The following is a 22,634-nucleotide window of genomic DNA, read 5'->3' on the forward strand; positions in this document are numbered from 1 at the left end:
TATACCTCCCACAGTTTATATTTAACTATAGCAGAAAAGGAAATGTTGTGTAGGAGTGTGATCAGCAAAGCCCAGTGTGGGTCTGAGGGATCAGGTTAAAGCAGAGGCTGCTTCTGGACAAATGGACATTGCAAAAGTGCAATGGATGCTTTTAAACAGACTGGGAATCGTGAATCAAAATGTGCTTTGTCTTGAAAACACCCCTTAGAGATCAGGACTTTCTCACAGTCACACAGGGTTTCAGCAGGAAGGTCTTATTGTCTCCTGAGGAAGCTGGGAAGTGGAGACTGTTCAAGCCTAAGATTATCTCTGTCAATGAATATTAACCTGGTTGTGTCACAGCCTGCTCTGGCAGTACCTCCTCTCTCAGTCCTGACTTCCACAGCTCAGCAACCTGGCCCATACCCTGTACCAGGGATATATTTGCTCTAATATGCAGGTTTTAACATCTTTTAAGCCATTGAATTGTTTTGGTTGGCTTAAGATCAGTGAGTCCCAGCCTTCCTCTCACCCTGCCAAGCCCACCACTACCCCATGGCCCTCAGCACCTCAGCCCCAGGGCTTTGGGATCCCTCCAGGGCTGGGCACTCCCCCAGCTCCCTGGGCAGCCTGGCACAGGGGCTGACACCCCTCTCAGGGAAACAGTTCTGCCTCAGCTCCAGCCTCAACCTCCCCTGGGGCAACTTGAGCCCTTTTCCTTGTATCCTATCATTCATTACTTGAGAGAAGAGACTGATTCCCACCTCACTGCAGCCTCCTGTCAGGGACTTGTTCTGATGCAGAGGAGTGAGAATAATAAAATGCTCCATTTACAGCTCTGTCCTTTAAAATAAAGCCAGGTGACATCTGAGTGTGTCTAACCAGAGATAGAAGGACAGTAAGAACTTTGCTGCCCAGGGAGGGTGTGGAGGCTCCTTCTTGGGAGGTTTCCAAACCCACCTGGACACGTTCTTGCGCCCCCTGAGCGAGGGGAACCTGCTTTAGCAAGGGATGGGGCTGGAGGAGCTCTGCAGGGCCCTTCCAGCCCCCAACACTCTGGGATTCTGTGAAATTAGAGCTGACACCTAAAAAATTCACAAGGAATAACCAGGATCTTGGCTTTCCCTTTGCCCCCCATGTTCAAGAAGGACAGGAGCTTGTTGGACTAAGTTTTCGGTCTCCTTCCCATGCCAGTGCCACTGACCATGGCTTGTTCCTCTTTCCCTACTCCCATTGAGCACTTACACACACACACACACACACAGAGATGCAATGTTTCACTCTACTCTCTAGGTGGAGGTGCCCCTGTGGATTTTTCTAATCCCAGCTCCTTCTTCCTGATAATTGTTTGTGAGGCGTGTGGAGAGGCTGCATTGACAGCCTGTGAATTTGGTGTGATGCCCGTAATCAGGTTGTGAGACTGGCTCTGGAGGCCACCCACTGCCCTCAGGACTATCTGCCATTTAGGGCTGTCAAGAAACACTTAGAAACCTGAGGAAGTTGGTGCAAAGTAGGGTGAGGGATGGGAGGGGATGGAGCTGAGGGATGGGAGGGGATGGAGCATGACTGGGGCTCTTCCTCAGGGGTGAACTGCTGTGGGGAGCTGGGAGCAGGAGGAAAGTCAGGAGGAGCTGGTGATAAACTTCTGTTTGCTGCTGAAAGTTTATAAATCAAACAGTGCCCAGCTCAAAAATCTGTGCTCAAAGCCTCCCATTCCTGCACCTCCTCTTCTTTCATGATTCACAGACACCAAGTCTCTGGATAACCAGGAGACACCAGAAGAGAGTGGTGTGATCATTCTGACTGGAAACAGCTGAGCAATCCCTCCATCAAGCTTCATTGGAGCTATAACAGCTGTTTCCCAAAGGCACAGCCTCGAGCCTTTGGCATAGTGGAGGCAAAGACATGGAATGCTCTGGGGAAGCACCCAGTGCCCCTCACCCTGCCTCTGGGCTCGAGTACATGGCAACCACTGGGTCCTCACTGACTGGTTTGAGCTTCTCTGCAGCATTTTCTCTGTTGTTTCACTGGTGTGTTTGTCTGTGCAGCAAATTTGCTCTTATCCATGCCCTTTCCTCCAGCCCCCCAGCACCCAGCTGTGGTGTTGCCTCTGTACAGGATCAGACATATAGAAAACCTGATGTTGAAACCACAGCCTCTTGTCTTGGGTATGGGCCCTCCACCATCCTCCTTTCTCCATCACCTTCCAAATCAAGTTGGGCTCATTCTCAGCATTAATCTCCTCTTTTCCTGCTCATACCTCTCCTGCAGTCTTGCTTCTTTCTCAAGGCTACACCATTTTCTTCCCTTCAGGCATCCAACCATGGGGCTACTGTGGGCATCATCCCTTCTGCCATCGTCTTGAGTGACTCAAGTTTCCTGCATTCCTCACTCTTGCTCCTCTCTCACTTCCTTCTCCACTTGGATTGTTATTGCTTTCCCTTCCTTTCGACTCCTCCATTCTGTTCTCCTTGACTTGGTAAAGCTCCAGTTGGTAAACAGCCCAGTTTTCCATCTCTCTGCCTCCATCTTCACCTCTCAGTCCTAATGAATGATTTTTTTTCCCTTCCTTTTCTTAATGCTCTTTTCTTTAGTTTGGCTGTATGGGACTCATCAGATCCAATTAGTGTTTTAATTCAGCAATCTGGTGATTTGAGGGATGGAGGATAAGCTGCTTTGGAGCCAGTTCCTCCTTCCAAGTTGACTTTCTAGGTCACTTGGAGCAGCCAACTCCAACTGCAGCGATCAGGGTTGTCCCAGTGCTACTGGAATCTGTGAAAGCTGAATCCCTTGAAGCAACAGAGATCTCACCAATGCAGCTGTTAAAGTCTAGCGAGCTGCTCAGCAACGTTTAGGTGGTGTTGTGTGCCAACTGATGTCCACCTTGCTCTCTGCCCTTCTGATGCAGCCTGATTTTATACTCATTTAAAATTAAGTGAAGTAACTTCTTGAACTGCTGATGTATTTTTACTACTGGCTTGAAGAGGTGTAGGGTTAGACCTTTATCAAATGGTTTGGTTGGTGTCAACTTCAGGCTTTCGAAAGGCCCTTAGGCCTCAAAAATAGTCAGAAAGGAGGAAAAGTGATTTTTTTTCTCATCAGAAAGCAGGGATTAAAAGAAAAAAGAAGGGAATCCTATGCTTTAACGTTCATGTTTTGTTGGACACGAGGCCAGAACATTCCAAGACAAGAAGGAAAGGAAAAGGAGACGGAAGTCTTTGGTTAAGGCCGCTCTGACAGAGTCTGATGGTACAGCTTCCAGTGTGGCAACAGCACAAAATCTGCCCCTCTGCTGAGATAACACTGTTGATGCTGAAAGCAAAACCGGTAGTGAAATACAGAGCAGGAATTCTGAGCTGGGAGGGAGGGAGGGAGGGAGGGGAGAGGCCTGAGGCGTGTTGCTCTCCGTTGGGCCTGGTTTCCTGGTAGCGGTTGTGGTGTAATGGATCCCCTCCATGCCCAGCTCATCTGGCTGCTCTGTCAACCAGATCAAGGAAGTGCTCTGGGAGAAAGAATCCTTGTGAAATACACCAGTTGAAAAAGCTGTGTTTGTCCCTTCATCTGGGTCACAGAAATACCCCAAACCAGTACAGCATCTCTGGGAGCTCCCACTGCAAGGAGCAGCACTTGTCTCACCTGAATTGAGACATCACCATCTTCATCTGAGCCGTGTCTTTGGGCTCCTTTGATAGTCAGCAGGCATGAATGAGCACTGTCGGGGACCACCCATCAATTTCTGTCCTAAGGGGAGAATAAAACCCCTTAAAAAGGCTCATTGCTCTGGGCTGCAAAGGCCCATCTGGAGGTACCACGTTGAGTGTGATGAATCCCACCTGACTCTCTGCCACGTGTTTGTGCGGTGCCAGCGTTGTTAATCCCAGATCTGTGACTCAGGCTGTAGGCAGGGTGATGATAATAATAATAATACTCCCGCAGTTGTTTCCTTAGGGATGAATTTGCCTCAATAGTCAGTGTTCTTTGGCCAGCCCCTGGGAACCAAACCCATTAAACTCTCCTTGCTGATGGCCCTTTTGCTTACGGTGCTCTGAGGTTGAGGAATACCTGCTCCTTGTTGGATGCTCCCCTTGACATGTTTACCCTCATCCCACTTTGTGTCCAGCGGGAAAGAGTTCACAGATTGGCTAAAGCAATTTCCAAACTGTAAAAAACAAACCCTCATTAGTTTCCTAAATCTCATCCTCGTGATGGGAATTTGGGAGATTGGATTGAAATCTATAGCAACATTTAATTTCATATTCACAGCGGGGTGGTTGCTGTAAGTGAGGGAGCGAGTTCATCTGCAACACCAAATTGAATCTGAAAGTAAAATTGCTTTTATTACCACTAGCCTCACAGCAGTGTCTCTCCCAGGCTCGGCTGCATCTTTTCTCTTTCAAAAGCTTCCACTTCATGGTCAAATCCTTCCACCAAACCTACAAGGAGAGGCTGGAAACCCAACAAAATTCGGCATCTCCACAGATGAGCTGTGTCAGGGTTATAAATACCCGAATCCATGGGGCAGCACCAGCAAAGCCACGCTGAATACTGTCTTAGCTTTACTCCTGAAGCCACCTGCTTTACACTTTCTGGAAGCATTCAGCTTTTTCCAATACACATCCCAGAGCTGGGAAAAAAGCAATCATTCAATCATTTTTGAGGAGGAGGAAGATTAAGATAAACCCTTCATTCTTAGCCTAAAGACTAAGAACCACCGTGTGTCTCAGGCTCAGAGTCGCGGTGAGAGGAGAAGAGCCAAGGTTGCTGCTTGGGATGCTGATGAAAGTCTTGTGAGGCTCTGCAAACGCTGCCTAGGTTTTGTAAACCAGCACCCTGCTTGTGCAGGCCTTACCCAGCAGTTGTGCTTCTCCACATCTTCCTCTCAGCCTCCAAAAAGACGAGATGCGCTGTGGATGCATGTATAATGTAGCAGCTTGCAAAATATGTTCTCCCATGCTTCACTTTGCTTTTTCTTTTCTTTTCTTTCCTTTCTTCCTCTTGAAAGCCCCCAAATCACTATTTGCTGGCAGCTTTTTGGCTTTGGCTGATTTTTTTTCCAAGTTTTTTTGCTGCATTTTTGGCTGAAAACTTTTTGGCCAGGCGCTGCTAGACTTTCATTTTCAGCCTGAAATTCCCAGTTTGGGGCTGTTGGGTTTTGTTTGCTTTTGATTTTTGGAGGGGGGTGGATGTAAAAGATGAAGTACTCTTGAGTAATCTGAAGACAGAAGTTCATTCCCTAGCAAGAGGTTTGTTTGCTGAATAACCCCAGTTCTGCTTGAACCCGATTCTGATGGCAATTCTCTGACTAGCACTACTCCCCAACCACGCTGAGGCTGGTGAGGCAGTGGCTCTCCTCCGTGCTGTTTAGATTAGCATATGCAATGACTTAGAAGCCTGCAAAACTGTGGAGAGCTCTGCATTATTCAAGTGTTGGGGGAGGCAATGGGAAAGAAATGATCCACTTATAATAAACTGCCTGTATCTCATTTTTTCCCCCCTGTTAATAGCTCCTTTATAGCCCAAATGTTTGCACTGGAGTGAGGTGATGGAGTTTGCACAGACTCAAGGAGGAGGAAGGAATTGTGCTGGGGCAACCCCTCACCATTGGTGTCTGGCATTTTCCTAGCCAGGTGGAGACTCCCAGCCCAAATGATTTTGTGGTAGATGGGGAAACTGGGTAAAAATGCAGCTGGGGGCATTTCCAGAAGGACTGAGCAGTGTTGCAGTGGTTTCTAGCTTGTCTTTTAGTTGGAAAGGCTTTAAGCCCAATGGTTAAGGTCAACCCAGCAGATGGGTTCAACCCTTAATTTAAACCCATCGGTTGGGTTCTACTCAACAGCTGGGTTCAACCCTTCATTTCATCCCAACAGTTGAGTTCAACCCAACGATTGGATTCAACTCTTTCTTTAAACCCTATGGAATTGTTCAACTCAAAGTCGGGGTCAACCCTTCATTTCCAACCCCTAACATTCTGTGACTCTGATTTAAACCCAACAGTTGGGTTCAACTCAAGGATTGAGTTTAACCCTTGTTCTAAACCCAACCATTGGGTTCAACCCTTCGTCTAAACCCAACAGTTGGGTTCAACCCTTCATTTAAACCCAACAGTTGGGTTCAACTCAAAGATTGGGTTCAACCCTTCATTTAAACCCAACAGTTGGATTTATTCCTTTGTTGAATCAACCCTTTATTCAACGAAGGGTTGAACCCAACAGAGCTGAACCCTGCAGTGTGTGAGGGGGCTTCTGCACGGGGAGAGACCTCAATCTATCCCCCTGAAGAGCTCTGCTGCTGTCTACAAGCTGTGGCATCTGCCCTGCTCCTTGTAGCTAAATGTTTCTGCTTCTCTGTTTTATTTTCTATCCAAAGGTGGGCCTTAATGTTCTGGTTCAGAGAGCAAACAAGTTTACCCCTGCCACTCGTCTCTTGATCCAGAGATTTGTGCCATTCCCTGCTGTCGGTAAGAAATCACACCTTATCTCTCTATTCAAAGTGTTGGCTGTAAACCTCAACCAAGAAGCCACTGGGATGGCTCCTGCCTTCCTCCTTTACACTGTCACTGCCATGTTCTCATGCTGATGGGTCCCTGAGTCGGTGAAAGCAGCGACAGGGTGGTGCAAAGCAGCATTTTGGCAGGACAGTGATGCAAAGCCCCTGGCAGAGGCAGCTCATGAGGCTTCATCAGGCTGAACTCACCACTCTCAAGCACTTTAAAAAACAAATGGGGTCCAAATTCAAGTGCATTTTAATTTGCAAGGTCTGGTTTGAATCATGTCAAATCAAATCCTTGAATAAACAGGAACATTTGGGTGGGTTTTTTTAACAATATAAGTACAATTAAATGCCCTTGTTCTGAATGTACAGTTTTCTAAGAGCCACTGATCAATGAAAGATCAAAGCATGGGAAGAACTAAGGCTGCTACTGGCTTGTTAGGCCACCAAATAAACCCTTCTGCAGTTTATCAGCCGAGAGCTGGGTGTGTGAGGGAAGGGACGTGCTGGGCTCAGCCTTTCCTGAAGCTCATGGTTACAACATTCAGCAAACACTCAGTTACTTTAAGCTGTGGAGAAATCACCAGTGGCTTTAGGCTAGTTTGTCTTTAATATAAACTCATTTATTTATAAAGATGAGGCAAAAAATGTCCAAGCAGGCAGGAAATCAGTGAACAGAAAGGGTTTGCTTGCTGTTGCAGGTCCCTTTTCTACTGTGCTAATGCAAACCTTTGCTCTGGAAGGGCCATGTCCTCAGAGCTTCACTGCTGCTCTCAGTTTCTCTGGTCTTTCTGCTCCTTTATTTTAGAGAGCTGGTTGATCTGAATCTCCAGCCTTCAGTCCATGTGTTCCTGAGGGTTTTTTTCCCCCTTTTCTGCCAGAAAAAACACCCACTTGCCCTGTCTGCAGAGCAGGGGATGACAGGGATTGTGATCTGTAAGTTGCACTCTGTCCTGTTCCTGATCACTCTGCTTGTACATAGGGGATCTGTGGACATCATTATTGCTTCCCTGGAATAGATTTTGAGAGAAATTCATCTTTCTTTTGATTTTTATAACTGGGTGAGTACAAGAGCCTGGGAGCCAGCCCTGAGGACGTGTTTCAGTCAGAGATGCACGCAGGAAGCCTTTGCCACTGGGTTAATCTATTTTCATAGCCAGGTGTAAGGAGAAAGAGGTTATGCTTGTGTTGGCATTGATTGAGGACCCACAATTAATTTGTTTAGCCTGTAATTAATTCTCTAGTTCTTGTTTTATTACTGTCATGCCTCGTTATGTGCCAGGACATCAGGAATCCTCCCACTAATTGCTGCTTTGTGGTTTCGAAAGGCTGTGAGTTATTGGTTTGCAGACCTGGACAAACTGTTTAATTAAGATGCATCTTCCCATCTCTTTTGAATCATCAGCCCCCAGCAAAAGGGCAGAGTTTCACTTTTTTATCTACATGAAAAGCCAGACTGTGGTGCAAAGCTCCAGCTCCACTACCACTGAGCAGTTTTCCCTTGTCCCTGCTTCGCCTGCCTCTCCCACCCATCTCCTCCAAGATGCTGGAGGTATGCACCGAGGCTGATGGCCTCTCATCCCAAGAGGTTGTGAGAAATGAAGTTCAGGTAGTGCTTGGGTGGAAGGCAACCAGCCTCCTGGCAGAAATGTTCTTGTAAAGCCTTGGGAAGCTGGGGTAGGCAGAGGACAAGCCATTCTGTGTGTCTCACTGCTCTCAGAGGCACTCCACATGTTGTGTCTGTCTTCTCTGGGCCATGTAACAGTTGTCTTTGCCTGATAGACCAGACCTTATCTGCAGGAATGCTGCCTGTAGGGCATATTTAACAAATGTGGTTCCTCCTTGAAGTCCTACTTTCACACAGGGCTTCCAGACCCTGTGTGATAACACAGACTGGGCAGTTAGGAAAGCACTCAGGCAGCGTAAGCTCTGATTGCTCCAATCCCCACATTGTGGCTGGTGACACTGGAACAGGTACCAGGAGGTCAGGCTGCACCCTCACCTTCTGCCCAAAGATATATTTGTAGTAGCTGAAAGTCACAAGTTGTCCCAAAAAATCCTTCCCAGCCGCAGAGGATGGATCCAGGAAACCCTCAGCCCATGGAAATGGTCGAGGCTCTGCACAGCCAGCAGCTGCCTTGATGTAAAAGGGGTTTGTGCTTGATGTTGTCCACCCTGGAGCATCGTTTGGGTGCTGAAGCTGTTCTCCATGAAGATTTTTAGTGCAGGAGGGAAGGAGTGTGTCTGTGCTGTGTTCTGAAGGGCCATGGTTCCCCAACTTGAGCAAGAAGAGGCTTGACCCATTTCCAAAGATGTGAATGGTGAAGGATACCAATGCTCAGGGTTATTGCAAGGAACCTAATTTACCTACTTCTTCCCAAGCACTGGGTGTGGGTAGCTGTTACAGAGATAAAGGATGTTGCTGGTGATGGTGTGCTTTGTACTGGAGGTGTGTGTGGCTAAAAAAAAACCCACAGAAAGACCCAAAAGTTGCATCTCAAACATGATCCAAAAGAAACTAAAGCTAGTAGAAAGATACCCTTTGGAAGGAAAGGAGGTGAGGACAAAGAATGTCTTCTCCTGGGGCTTTTGGGGGTGTTTTTTTGGTGATTGAGGTTAAAGTCATTCAATGTATTTATTAGGTGGTGCAGAGGGATGTGTTTGGTGTGTGGAAAGCACCCTGGTGTAGAAAGGAGATATACAGAGGTAGGGTAGCAGGTTGCTTTTGTATCTGAACCCAGTTTGCAGTATGTCACTGAGTGTTTTCACTAAACTAGTTTCCAGGCCAGCTTATCACAATTCCTTTCCAAATTCTTAAAAGCAAGTTGTCTACACATAGACTTATTTATTTGTCATTCCCTCCCTGTATCTGAGATGTCCACCAACCCCAGATTTACCCATAATGAGCAGCATTTTGTGCTGTCTCAGAAAGCAGAGCAGGAGCAGCTAGGGGAGGTGCTTGTCCCAGACTAACAGGTTGGAATCAGGTGTTGAACCTGGGACCTGATTAATGAAACTCTTTAACAGGATGCATAGAGTTGGAGGAGCAGATAGCTGTGGTGGAAACCTCAGGTCTGGACACCCCATGATGAGTCTTGCAAGAGCTTTGTGCTGGTGCATCCCAGAGCATGTTGGAGTGTTTTGATACGTTCAGCCTTGACTGATAGCTAGAAAGATGTGGCACGTGAGTGCTAAAAAAGAGGAAGAAATCAAAAAGAAGGAGGCTAAACTTGCTTTAAATGAAGTGCCTGCTTTCTTTTTTGTCTTGGATTAAGGAGCTGAAGGGTTGGTAACACAGATATTTTGATAGATGGGGAGAGTGGTCCAGTAGTTTGAATATTAGAGAGACAGAGTGTGCGTGTGTGTGTGTGTGTGCTCCTCTCCTTCTCGAGTGTAAGGAGCGTTTGTCACCACAAATCATCCTTGATTGCAGAGAAGCTGCATTTGTATAGGGCTCACCCACCCACCACCCTCAAAAAAAATTAAGACATTTGTTATATGACATGAGTTGAGATTAATTAGCGAATATTAACCCATCAAGCAGCACAGAAGCACATTTTTGGAAGCAGTGGTACTTGCAGCAACAGTGGGTTTGGATGAGTTCTGGTTGGAAAGTTTGCAACAAAATGGGGTGTGTGTGTGGGGAGGGTGTGTGTGTGTGCTGCAAAATGCCACTTTATGAGACTGAAACTTAAAGAGGGATTCACAGCTTTTCTTTGGGGGAAAAAAAGTTAACCTGAGAAATGCCTGAGCTTGTGCCTGGGAAGGATCTTCCTCAGCCCTGACTCTAACACATTCCTTGGGGTCACCTTGGGGAGGCTACAAAAGCCACAAGCTGGGAAAAGTGTGGGGGGGGGTGTCAGAAAGAGCCCCAGACCTGCCCCCACCTCTGCCATGAGTGCAAGGCTGAGACCTGGGAAATGTCAGCTGGGAACCAGAGCTGGCCAAAGCGCTGCTGCTTCGTGTTGTAGTTCAGAAAAATATAGTTAAAGCAAAGAAACGGGGCTCTAACTGTAGAAAAGAAGCCCACAGAGCTGTTTTCCCCCTAAAACACGTGCAATAGGGGCAGGAGGATCCTCACCAATGGGGTATGTGCCCATGAAAGCAACCCAGCCTTGTCTTATTTGATTTAAAAACATCCATTCTGTCCTCTTAAGAGCAGAGATCTAAGCTGTCCTTCACGTCTCAGCGAAATGTGTTTCCATCACACCTGCAGAAAGCCCTTCTTCAAGAAGGCTGCTGTTTAGGAAGGTGGGGGGTTAAAATCAGAAGAGGCAGCTGTCAATCAGCACTGCCTGGATGGCCAAGACCAACTGGCAGCCCGGTGCAAGGACCTGCTTTGATCTGGTGGATCTAAATGTCAGGTGAAGGATCAGTAAGGAGGGTGGGAGCGTGTGGGAACAGCAACATCTGGGAGCTCTCTGCATCAATATGTTTCTGATTGCAGCAGAATACTTCCTTTGTGAGTAAAAAGGCAATGCTCTTGGTTGTTAAGCTCCTCTTAAGCATCACATCTTTCTCTTGGTATCAGGGTGGCTCCTTGACTTGCAGCAAACTTTTTGGCAGCTTGAGGCAAGCGAAGCTGAAGGGCTGTCAGAGCGAACAGAAGCCTGCCATGTGGTACTGACCAGGCTTGCGTCGCTAATCAGCGTGATTTTCTCATCCTCAGCTAGTGCCAATATCTGCAACGTTGTCCTGATGAGGCACACGGAGCTGGAGGAAGGAATTGATGTCTTGGACAATAACGGCAACATCGTCGGCTCTTCCAGGATTGCTGCAAAACACGTACGTGATGCACCTGGGGTGTTCCTGGGCTGGGCTCTCACACACAGCTGAGCTGACCCTCAGGCTCAACACGTCTCACAGCCATCACCACCAGTGGCTTGCAGGAGGGAGAAATAGATGAGCTTTGCTCAGCATGCAGGTGGGAGGCGGTGGCTGAGCTGTGTGCCTGTGCCATACCCACGTGGGCAGCTGCGTGGCCTCGGGCTCGTGTCACACGGGTCATTTCGGTGGCCCAACACAGAGCCCTGGCTCAGGCTGCCCAGGGAGGGTGTGGAGGCTCCTTCCTGGGAGGTTTCCAAACCCACCTGGACACGTCCCTGTGTGACCTGATCTAGGTGGATCTGCTTTGGCAGGGGGGTTGGACTCGATGATTAAAGGTCCCTTCCAACCCCACCACTCTGTGATTCTGTGATTCACCTGGATGGTTTGGAAAGGCAGAGGCTGGCAGCAGGAGGATCCTCTACTGCTCTGGTACATTCACAGCCTTAGGATTTCTTTGTGGGAGCATGGAAGTGATCCCTGATGAATAGGAAGCAAAGGTTGTTTACACCTTCTTCTAACTGAGGAACACTTTGGTTTTGAGCTGAGTGGCTTTCTAACCCTTGCCAATGCCAAAGCTGCATTAACAATTGCCAACCAAAGCTTTGTGAGGGTAGCCAGATGTTTTTACCCTTGTCTTAAAACCTGTGTTGACCCTGACATCCACCAAAGCTACTCCCTTTCCCTCAGCTGGACAGGGGAGAGAAGATATTTCTTCCCTGTGAGGTGAGGGAGCACTGGCAGGGTCTGCCCAGATGGGCTGTGGAGGCTCCTTCTCTGCAGACATTCCAACCCAGCTGGATGAGTCCCTGTGTGCCCTGCTCTAGGTGGTGCTGCTCTGGCAGGGGGGTTGCACTGGGTGAGCTTTTGAAGTCCCTTCCAACTGCAAGGGAACCTCTGCACCAGGGATGGGCACCTCCTCTCCTCCTGTACTCACTTTAAAGGTCTGCAGAGATGTTTCTCTCACATATTCTCTCTTCAGCCCAGTAATGCAGTTTTCTTTTTCCCCTTAAATACATTATCCCAGAGGTGCTGCCCCAGTTGCTGATGGCCTTGGCCTTGGTCCATCTTGGAGCCATCTGGCTTTGGCTCTGTTGGACACAGGGAAAGTTTCTAACACTTTCTCTCACTACCAAAACCTTTGCCACCCATACCCAGTACAACCTGGTTTGCATTCCCCTGTAAACCTTCTACTCTGCCATCTGCCTGCAATTATTCCTTTTTCTTCCCTTCTAACAGAGTTTTGTCTTCTGAGCATCATCTGATTGTCTGAGGCATGTTGTTTCCAAGTGGGCTTTCATCTGAAATGTAAAGCATGTACCAAAGCACACGCCCAGGCAGAGAAGTTAATAATATAATGCTTGGCATTTCTCTCACTCCTTCTGTCCAAGGCTCTTAAGGCACTTCATAGACAGCAATTAATGTACAGATTTACAGTCCTCAGCAAGAAATGGGAGATCTCTAATATCTCTCCATATTGTTGTTTAACAGGGAGATTAAAACAATCTGTTGAAGGGCTCAGAGATACTTATTTGAGCCAGTTTTCCTCACTTGCATTAACTGGCTTCAGGACCCAACTTCCCCTCTCCCTCCTAATGGTTGAGGGGAGGGAAGACAACATAAATATCAAGAGTGATGGTACTGTAACTCTGATTTAGGTGGAGTTTAAACATCAAATTTGGGACTTCTGAGGACTTCTGCTCAGCAGCCACTTGGTCCCAATGCTTCTTAGTAGCTTACTGCTGGGCTTTGTCATGTACAATGTGGCAGGTCCTTAGTGTGATGCATCAGTGCCACACTGAGACCTTCTCCTGTTTGGAAGGATCAAGTGCTCCCAAACCTGGCCATAGGCAGAAGTTTCAGCATTTCCATCCAGAATCTCTAGTATCCTCTGCCTAGCTCTGCTGAAGCCCCACACGTGGTCACAACTCTTGAGGCATCCCAAGTGGGTGCTGGCAAAGGTGGGAGAAGGTGGAAGAGGTACCTGAAGACACACTGGTGGTTAGTGGGTGCTTGTTAGAGCATCCATGATCTCCAGGTCTCGTCTGGGAGGATTTCTGTGTCATGCTGTCCTGTTTGCTGCTTCCTGGTGAATCTTGCCAGGGTGAAGGCAGCAGTGGAGGGACAACCATAGCTCTGCAGCTGGGCATCTCCTGGGAGAGGAGATGTGTGAGACAGCCCCCTTAGGATGTGTTGCAATAAACCACCAGAGGTTAAAACCCAGAAAGAAGTCTTGGAGCAGGCACTAAGGTGCTGCAACCCCCCAGCACGTAGCTGAAACTGAAGCTGGGTTGAGGCAGGAAGGGCTGAAGCTGCTGCTCAGCCCCTGCAGAGATATTTCACCTTACAGCACCTTCCAGGCAAATGTTTTGCTTCTCTTTCTTCCTCCAAGCAGCACTAATGTGTTTGCAGGGGAATAGGATGGGATGTTGGAGCCCTTTTGGTGATATAAAGTGAAATGAGGGAAGCTGTTAGGTGTCTCTGTTTACTCCACTGGATTTGTGACCAAACGTGGGCTCCAGCTCATCATCTGTAGCAACAGAGCAAAGATAAGTTGTGCACAAAGAGCTGATTGCAAGGCTGAGAGTGTGTGTTGATACACTCATCCACATACTCAGCAGAAGAAGGGCCAGCCAAGCCATTTCTGTGCCCAGGTACATCCTGAGAGTTGTTTTAAATGTCTTGAGTTGATTTGTTTGTTTTCTTCCCTTTTGCAGGCACTGCTAGAAACAGCCCTGACTAGAGTGGTCCTGCCAATGCCTATACTGGTTCTACCTCCAATTATTATGTCCATACTGGAAAAGTAAGTGTTGGGTGATATAAACAGAGGGAGGAGTTTGCAAGGGGAAGGGAGAAAAGATCCTCAGTGGGTGTTATTCACTGATATATCTTAGCACTGGTCCATCAGAGTCTTCTTTTTGCTTACTCAGATTTGCACATCACAGGCTGCTGAAGTCTTACATTGGTTGTGGTCATTTTAAATCATCTTGCTGAGACCCCAGCAGTTTGAACAACCCTCTTGGGGTTGGGCTGGGTGATCTTTCGAGGTGCCTTCCAACCCAGAAGGTTCTGTGATTCTGGAGGGTCAGTGTAAGCCAAAACACTGGATTCAGTAGAGGAAAATGTCCTGAAGTTTTCAGTCCTCCACTTAGTAAACATTAGAGCTACAATGTGAGGTCAGACCAAAGCCTTGGCTCCTGTTCAGCCAGCCATCAGGACTGTAGGGGCTTGCTGACCTACATCCAGACCACTTTGGCCACTGTTTGGCTTGCTTATACCCTGTTTAAACTCACTTGTACGTCCTTTCAATAACACCCAGTGGCTTGGGCTTCCCCAGAAGAATAGATCCTCCGTCTCTTCTGCAGAGATTTGCTTTCCATCACTGTTTGAAGCCAAAATCTCTCCTGGCAGAGGTCTCTGTGGAGCATCAGTGCTAGGAGAGTGGGCAGGGGTGTGATTTCATGTCCTCTTGTCTCTTAACAGCAAAAAAACCCAAAACCAAACCAAAGTGCCCCGTCCATTGGCCATTCTCCCACCTTGTTTTCCAAGGCAGAGGTGCTGTGAGCCTGTTTGGAGCTGTTGGGTGCCTCTTTAGGGCCCCCATCAGCAGCTCATTCGGTGTGAATGATCCCTGGGGTGGGGGGTTCATTTTGCTGACCTCTGGAGACTGAATAGTGCATTGAAAGATGAAGGTGCTAAAGGGTTTTGCTACCTTTGTCCAGACAGCCAAGCTGGAAGCACTCTTTAAACAAATCTGTTGATAATGGCTGCTCTAAAGCACTCTGCTGACAAAGCAAATAGCAATTAGTACAATTAGGGATTGACCCATAGCTTTGGTTGGCCTTGTTTACCCTTGTAGAAACACCCCTGGGCAATTTGCTCTCTTTAAGGGAAGAGGGTCCAGGCTGCTTCTGTAAATGTGGAGACTGATTTTTAACATCTGAATTTAAACCCAGAGATCTAGGCTGATAACCCCCCAGCACCTAGAGGCTCTCACCAAGTTTGATCCCTCCCATGGGCTGAGTCTGAGGAGAAACAAGACAATAAAATCTGTCTTGTGAACTGGAAAATAAGGAGGGTTTTTTTTCAACCCTTTTTTTTGGGCCAAAATACATTCTTTTCTGTTTTTTCTTGTGGTGGTTCCCTGTGACAGGGCACAGTCTTGGGAACCCTTTCTGCAAACACTCTTTGGCTGCAGAGCCACACAAGGCCACGGGGTGAATTTTAGTCCCCCTAATTTTGTCAAATCATTTGATTTTCAATCCAGGGGTTTGATTTTCTCTTCGTGCTCCTCCCTAACAAAAGCTCTGCAGCCTCTTCCCTGCCTCAGGACCCCGTGGCACCCATTCAAGTCCACGATCTACCTGCAGGAGAGGTGCTCAGCAGTGACCATCATCTTACTCTGGAGCCCCTTACTCAAGGCTTCCTCCAAGTTGTGCGTGTGAGATTGTCACTTCTCTTTGTACCCCAGCATCTTGGCAGCTTCCCTGCTTCCAACTCAGCCTTTATAATCCCATCAAAGCTGCTTTGCTGCTGTCAGATGAGAGGACTTCTGCTTTCATCTGTCCACACGCCAGACGCTTGGGAAATGCCACCGATTTGTGATGTTCTTACTCCAGAGTTGTTGCTTTTCTCCTTCCTTGTCGTGTTGAGGCTTTGCACCCAAGTAGCTGCGTGTCTCAGTGCTGCCTTAACACAGCCACTGCTTCCAGAGGAACCACACACTGGTGATTAGCTCATCCAGAGGACAAACTGTTTTCTTGCTGGAATTCAGAGCATCTTTGCTGTTCTGGTTATCAACATGAACAGGTAAAAAAAAAACCCCAAAGGGTTTCCTGTGCAAACACTCCAAGTTTGTTGAAAACTGGTCTCTAAATCACTGTCTCCAACAGATAACAACTGAGGAGCTTCATAGGTTTTGCTACACAAGCTTAAGTGAGACTAGCAGCAAAATTTGCTCCGTACTTGGGAGCATCATGTGAGAGTTTTACTGAATGCACCGGTGCATTTAATACAGACCCAGCAAAACGGGTTGGTTTGGCTTGGTTGCATTTAGTAAGGTTTTGCAGTGATTGCATGTGGTAAAGACCTGGCAAAACTGATTTTCTCTCTCAAGTAAAAGTGCACTTGCAGGAGATTGTCTTCAAAAAGTCATCATTTTATCTAAGGGAGGAACTTCATCCGGGTTGATGAGGGATGACTGTCCTTCCCACCACCCCCAAATGAAGCTCTGAGGAGACAGAAATATCTGGGTACCGCTTTTGCCTCAACTGTACTTAGAGCTTAGTGCCTGTTGTTTCATTTTCCATCAAATGTCTTTGGATTCCTGGAAGCCTGGGAGTGAGAAACAGCAGGGATGGAGAGTGGGGAGCAGTTTGACCACACGACTGGAGGCGGTGGTATCGCTGCGGGACGGGAGCATCCCCCCGATGTGGAGAGCATCCTTTCCACAGCTGAGGGATTCAGGTGTGGACTCACTGAAGGACACACCTCAGAGGTGAAACCTCATTTTGAAGAACAAAAGAAAAACCCCCCAAGCACTGTGGAGCATTTGATGGCAAGTTGAGCTTCCTCAGTGTGGCCGATTTCAGTGAGACTGGGGCGTTTTTAATGGGAGTCGTACCGAGGCATGCATTATCAATTTATTTATGGGAAGCCTTGCAGCCTCTCACCACGAGAAGGATGAGAGAGTGATGGCTCATTATTTGGAGGCTGGAGATGTGGAGTTGGGAGTGGCAATCTGCATCCTCTCCGAAGCCGTTTGCATTCGGGGCTGCGGCGAAGGAGGAGAGCGATTCTCCCTCTGGCTGGAAGTGGGTGCCGGTGCTGCGGTGGGGTGGGAGTTGCACCACCTTGGGAGCTCACACAACGTGCTCCCAGCAGCTCTTTTCACCTCCATGGAAAACTCCCTCCTTCCTTTTTCCTCTCTGGGATTGGAGAAGTTTATTTTAAGTGGCCAGTTCCCGGTCGCCGTCTTTCCACTTGGATCCAGGTCTTTCCTCTCTCTCAGCCATCTCTCCATCTGCATGTTTTAACTCCCCCAGCTGCCTCTCTCGTCTCTTGTGCCATTTTTTTTTCAGCTCTCTTGGCTCCTCTCATCTCTTTGCCTGCTGTGTATTTTAACTCCCAGGGCCGCCTTCTCTGCTCTCCAAGCGATTCCATGTTACCTCCCACTGCTGAGCTCCCATTCTTTCCCCATGTTTCATGCATTTCCTGCTGCTTGGACGCTCTCTTGAAGCAGATAACATATAGGATCGATGTTTATTTGGAGGCTGCATATGCCATGTGGGGAACACAGTGTCAGTTCTTTTGTGCAGATGTATTCTCATGGAAGTTTTATAAATAATATCTGTGTTGGCAACGTTAAGAGAGGGGGAAAAATACTGGTGAGACGAAGGCAACTCGTCTCGGGGATGTAGCTGACTCTAGAGCTTCATTAGCACCTCCATGTCATGTGGGGACAAGGAGAACCACTGCATGGAGTTGGACTTGTCATCCTGCAGACTGTTGCCTTTAATCAGGTGTTTCTGTGAATCATTTTGGCTGGTGGTTCTGATGAAATGTGGGAAATGGGGCAGGTTGCACCCAGCCACCATCCAAGAGTACTCTGTGTCCAGCTCCTGACTCCTTGCAGAGCTGAAGCCCATCACAGAGAAGGTCTGTGTGTGAACTGTTCAGGTCTGTGTTTAAATGCAGCTTCAAGCTCCTCTGTAGGCTGAGCTCTGTAGTGGGAGAGCCCAAGTCCAATGGTACTTGCTTCATGTGGTGTGGACAAGCTCAGAGCTGATGTGGACACCTTGAGTTCATAGCTGACAGTGGAGACTGAAAAATGGAAGCTCTTCTTATCTCCTTACCTCAGAAGCACAGAATCTTAAGGGTTGGAAGGGACCTTGAAACATCATCCCCTGCCAGAGCAGGACCACCTATCTTAAAGCCTCGTCTCTGCCTCACAGTACAAGCAACCTCAGAGGGTCTGAAGCACAGCAGAAGGTCTGAGGATGGGCTCCAACAGCTCGTGTATGTCAGGCTAGAGAAGAGAAGACCCTAGAGATGACTGGGCAGTGTTTATGGAGCAGAGAGAAAGCTGAAACTGTTGGCAGTGGGCACAAGCTGAGAGATAAGCTGGGTGCAGAGTAGTCATGGCCATAAAAGAGGAGCATTTCTACTCTTTCATCTGTGACACACCAGTGCCACAGAATGTCAGCATCCTCCTGCAGCAGTTCTCTGGGCTGTTTTCCTGTAAAGCTCCTAAAATTAGGACACTCCCTAAGGTGGATCAACATTACAGAGCTGCTTTGGCTGAGCTAGGTCACTTTAACCCAAAAGGGGATTCTCTTGATGGACAGCCAGTGCTGAGCATGTGCTGGTGTGATACTGGAAGGGAGTTTTTCTTCAGCTTAAACCAGATTTTTCACTGCAGAAATGTGTGTGAGGTAGGAGACCCTCCTGGACCTCGTGGTCATGGCCTTTTGCTGGAGATACTGTCCTCTGGCAGCGTGTGCAGAACGTTTCCTGAGGTGCAAGGTCTCCCTGTCCAGCTGAAACCATCACTGAAGTTTGTTTAAACTAAACAGCTGACAGCAGTGACACCTTAAACTGCTGTGGCTGTTTCCAGAGTAAACATTGAAACTGCTCCTTTAATTATGTCAATCAAGCACCAAAAAAATCCCCCAACCTCATTCTGTTTGCATCTGCTGTGTCCTCTGGAGGGGGCACTGGGGCTACAGCCAACGTGCTCCTTGGTGAGGGCAGCTGTGGCTTGGCTGGACAGGACAGCAAACAGAGCTACTGGTTGCTAGAAGAACTCAACATTGTCAAAATGACCCCAAAAATGGGTGAGAAAAGCTCAGAAGCACCCTCTGTAGATAGCAGAGAGGCCTGCTGGGCCCTGTGAAGCAGAGATATGGGGTTGGACTAGATGATCTCTAAAGGTCCCTTCCAAGCCCTACCATTCTATGATTCTGTGTGGCTCTGGGAGGTGCTCAGCAGAAAGGGGTCTGGGGTAGGAAAGCCACCCCAAGTTTGTTTGCACATCAGAGGGGTGTTTGAACTCCAGGCTCCCTGGGCTCAGAGGAGCCTGAGATGCCTCAGGATACCCAGAACTTCAGCCTCAGGCGCTTTCCTTACCCAGCCTCAGTGTCTTGCCACGTATGTATTAGCTTTGAACCTGTTTACACCAAACACTCCCGAAACCCCACAGAATCTGTCAGCTGGGAGACTTTGGTTAACTCCTGTCATGTTTAGTTTAGCATCTGACACCTCCTCCTAGACAAATACAGCTCTGGTTCACTGAACCTGATAACTCCTTTTTAGTACAGCGCCTGACTTCCATATGGAATAAATTACAGCACCTCTCGAGAAACGCCAGAGGCAGCTGCCAAATTATGCAAAATTCAAACCACTAATGAACAATGTGATGAAAGTTGAATGAAGGTGTATTTACAAGAGCCACAACACAGTGTCTCTGCGGAGCAGATGCACTGTCTGTACGAGCACGCACGTGTGTGTGTGTGTTACATCCGCACACGCACGCTCCTGCCCGTCGGAATGTGATCCCCGGGCTCTGAGCTGGGGTAGGTGTATCAGTTCTCAGAGGTGCTACCCAGGGACAATCAGCCAGAAGCTCCCCAGAGTGTCACTGCCTTTTGAATACCTGCTAGGGGAATCTTGTGAAGGGAAGTTGCAGAGAAAGGAGTGAAGCAACGAATCTGCTCAGAAAAAGGAGAGGGAAAGAAGGGAGAGGAGGAGGGAAGTATTGCAGAGAGGCATGTTCTTTGCCATCCAAAGGTCAGTGTATAAACATGGATCACTTCTACTGGCAAGGCAGCCCCTTGCTGCCAAAAAACTTGGCTTCTAAAATTGGGAACAATGAAACATACAGGCTGGGTGGAGAATGGGTTGAGAATGCAACGCTGAGGAAAAGGACTTGGGGGTGTTGGTTGACAAGAAGCTCAACGTGAGGCAGCACTGTGTGCTTGCAGCTCAGAGTGACAACTGTGTCCCACCAGCAGCAAGGGCAGTGGGGCAAGGCAAGGGATTGTCCCCCTCTGCTCCTCTCTGGTGAGACCCTCCTGCAGTGCTGCCTCCAGCTCTGGGCACCAGCAGCAAAAGGACATGGAGCTGTTGGAGTGAGTCCAGAGGAGGTAACAGAGATGATCAGAGGGCTGGAGCCCCTCTGCTGTGGAGACAGGCTGAGAGCTGGGGGTGTTCAGCTGGAGAAGAGAAGGCTCTGGGGAGACCTTGGAGCAGCCTCCAGTCCCTAAAGGGGCCACGAGAAAGCTGGAGCGGGACTTTGTCCAAGGAGTGACAGGACAAGGGGTGATGGAGAAAGACTGACACAGGGGAGACTGAGATGAGATGTCAGGAAGAAGTTGTTCCCTGTGAGGGTGCTGAGGCCCTGGCACAGGCTGCCCAGAGAGGCTGTGGCTGCCCCAGCCCTGACAGTGCCCAAGGGCAGGTTGGATGGGGCTGGGAGCAGCCTGGGCTGGTGGAAGGTGTCCCTGCCCATGGCAGGGGGTTAGAACCAGATGAGCTTGAAGGTCCTTCCCAACCCAAACCATTCTGGGGTTCTCTCACTCTATTATTATGTTCCTCCAGGTTTCCATGTGATTTCCCATTTCTCTCAGTGCAAATTTTTCCATTCCATGTTGTCTGATCTTAACACCAAGGTTGAAGTCACCAGAGCCTGGCCAGTCCTGGCCTGTGCACGTTGTGACAGTCTGTAAAACCCCTCATCTCACAGGAAAACAGCTTCAAGCACTTCTGCAGAATTACTGCAAGATGGTATTTGCTCTTGTAAATGTAACAATCTCCTTCCATAGAGGCTGATGGCAAAGTTGGGCTGTCAGGGGGGATCTAAAGGCCCAGGCCTCCAATTCCCTGATGAAACCTTTTGGCAGAGCACACAGGACACTGCTGTAAACTGATTCCCTCTTCACCAAATGGATATTAATACTATTTGGTTTTTAATCTGCTGTAATACTCTGCAATGAAACCCTTTGGAAACATCTAATGGTTGTAATCATGGGGGGGCTAATGGGTGAAAAGAGGGGTTTTGATTGCATTTGACAGCTCACAAGATGCAATGTTTCATGTTCCTGTGAGATCTGTGTGGAGAGCAGAGATCTTAGGGATGGGAGAGAAGTGGGACCTCTCCACTAATTGTGAGTCATTTATTCTGAACCACACGGATTTTAGAATCCGAATCCCAATTAAGACATTACACTACATGTGTTAATTAGTCCCCTCTGCTTTTTAAATCAAGCCATAACTCTTCTTAATTAGGAGGTTAGCTGTTGTAATTTGAACTGGCCTGAGTCTGAAGCACTCCTGGAAATCACACCTGGGGGCTGTACCAGGGATCATTTTAAATTGGTTGAGTTTTTACTTGGGTGATTATAAAGTCCCCAACAGGGCAGTAATTAAAGGGGGTGCAGCTTCCAAATTAAGATGTCAGGGGTGGTATAAGCAATGATGTCTTGGTTCTAAACTGTACTCCAGGGAGGCTTGAAGGAGGCTGGCCACAGAATTTTCTCAGCGAGGGCTCTCACGGATCACAACAGCTTAAAGAGGAGAATAAATGGGTTGCAGGAGTTGCCCCTCTGCATCCCAGGGACTAGTTATCACAGCTCAGCGATGGCAATTCTTGAATGTTGTGTTTGTTGCAGAGTGTGGAGCCAGGTAACCTGCTTTCCTGACTCAGACAAAAAAATTCCCTGTGTTTCTGCAGGAAGCTTTCAGGTTAGATCGTGCTCTGTGCAAAGCGAAGCAGCTAAATATTGGAGAACAGAAGCTTGGCTTTCACAGCACAAATTGATAGGATCAACTCTGTCTCGATAGCTTATTAGTGAGGAGCTGAGATATTTGAGGAGTTGAGGCTCTGGATCTTGTTTTCCTTCCCCACTTCCCCCAAACCTTCTCAAGATGAAGACAGCTTTCAGCAAGCACTGCTAGCAAGGGGCGAAGAGTCTGAATGTTCAGACACACAGACAACGTTACAGCAGGGTAACAAGTTCCCACACATCAGCTGCTCCGTTATAATTCATCAGGTGCGTGTTTGTAGCCTGCAGTAAATGTGGAGTAGATGGAGGCTGAGGTAATCTGTTATCTTGCACTGGCTGCAGGCACAGGCTGCACAGGGAGATGTGTGCCAGAGCAGGCTAGAGGTGTGTCCTGGTGTGGCTTGGCGTGGGGAGGGCACCTTGTGAATGGTGTGTAGGAATCACAGAATCACAGAATGGTGGGGTTGGAAGGGACCTTTAGAGCTCATCCAGTCCAACCCCCCTGCAGAAGCAGGGTCACCTAGATCAGGTCACACAGGAACGTGTCCAGGTGAGTCTTGA

At 48.2% G+C, this 22,634-nt stretch overlaps 1 protein-coding gene across 2 annotated transcripts in view; it reads left to right on the forward strand.

Annotated features, from left to right (window-relative positions):
- The window catches only part of SFXN5 (sideroflexin 5), a 120,224-nt gene that overhangs the window by 63,745 nt on the left and 33,845 nt on the right, over nucleotides 1-22,634 (forward strand). For both annotated transcript variants that reach the window (XM_061993721.1, XM_061993722.1), the window contains exons 9-11: nucleotides 6,346-6,436; nucleotides 11,138-11,253; nucleotides 14,010-14,095. In XM_061993721.1, the coding sequence (XP_061849705.1) occupies nucleotides 6,346-6,436; nucleotides 11,138-11,253; nucleotides 14,010-14,095 (293 nt within the window). The remainder of the gene's footprint in view (nucleotides 1-6,345; nucleotides 6,437-11,137; nucleotides 11,254-14,009; nucleotides 14,096-22,634) is intronic.

The sequence above is a fragment of the Colius striatus genome, chromosome 3, assembly GCF_028858725.1.
Source record: "Colius striatus isolate bColStr4 chromosome 3, bColStr4.1.hap1, whole genome shotgun sequence".
Taxonomy (NCBI): Eukaryota; Metazoa; Chordata; class Aves; order Coliiformes; family Coliidae; genus Colius; species Colius striatus.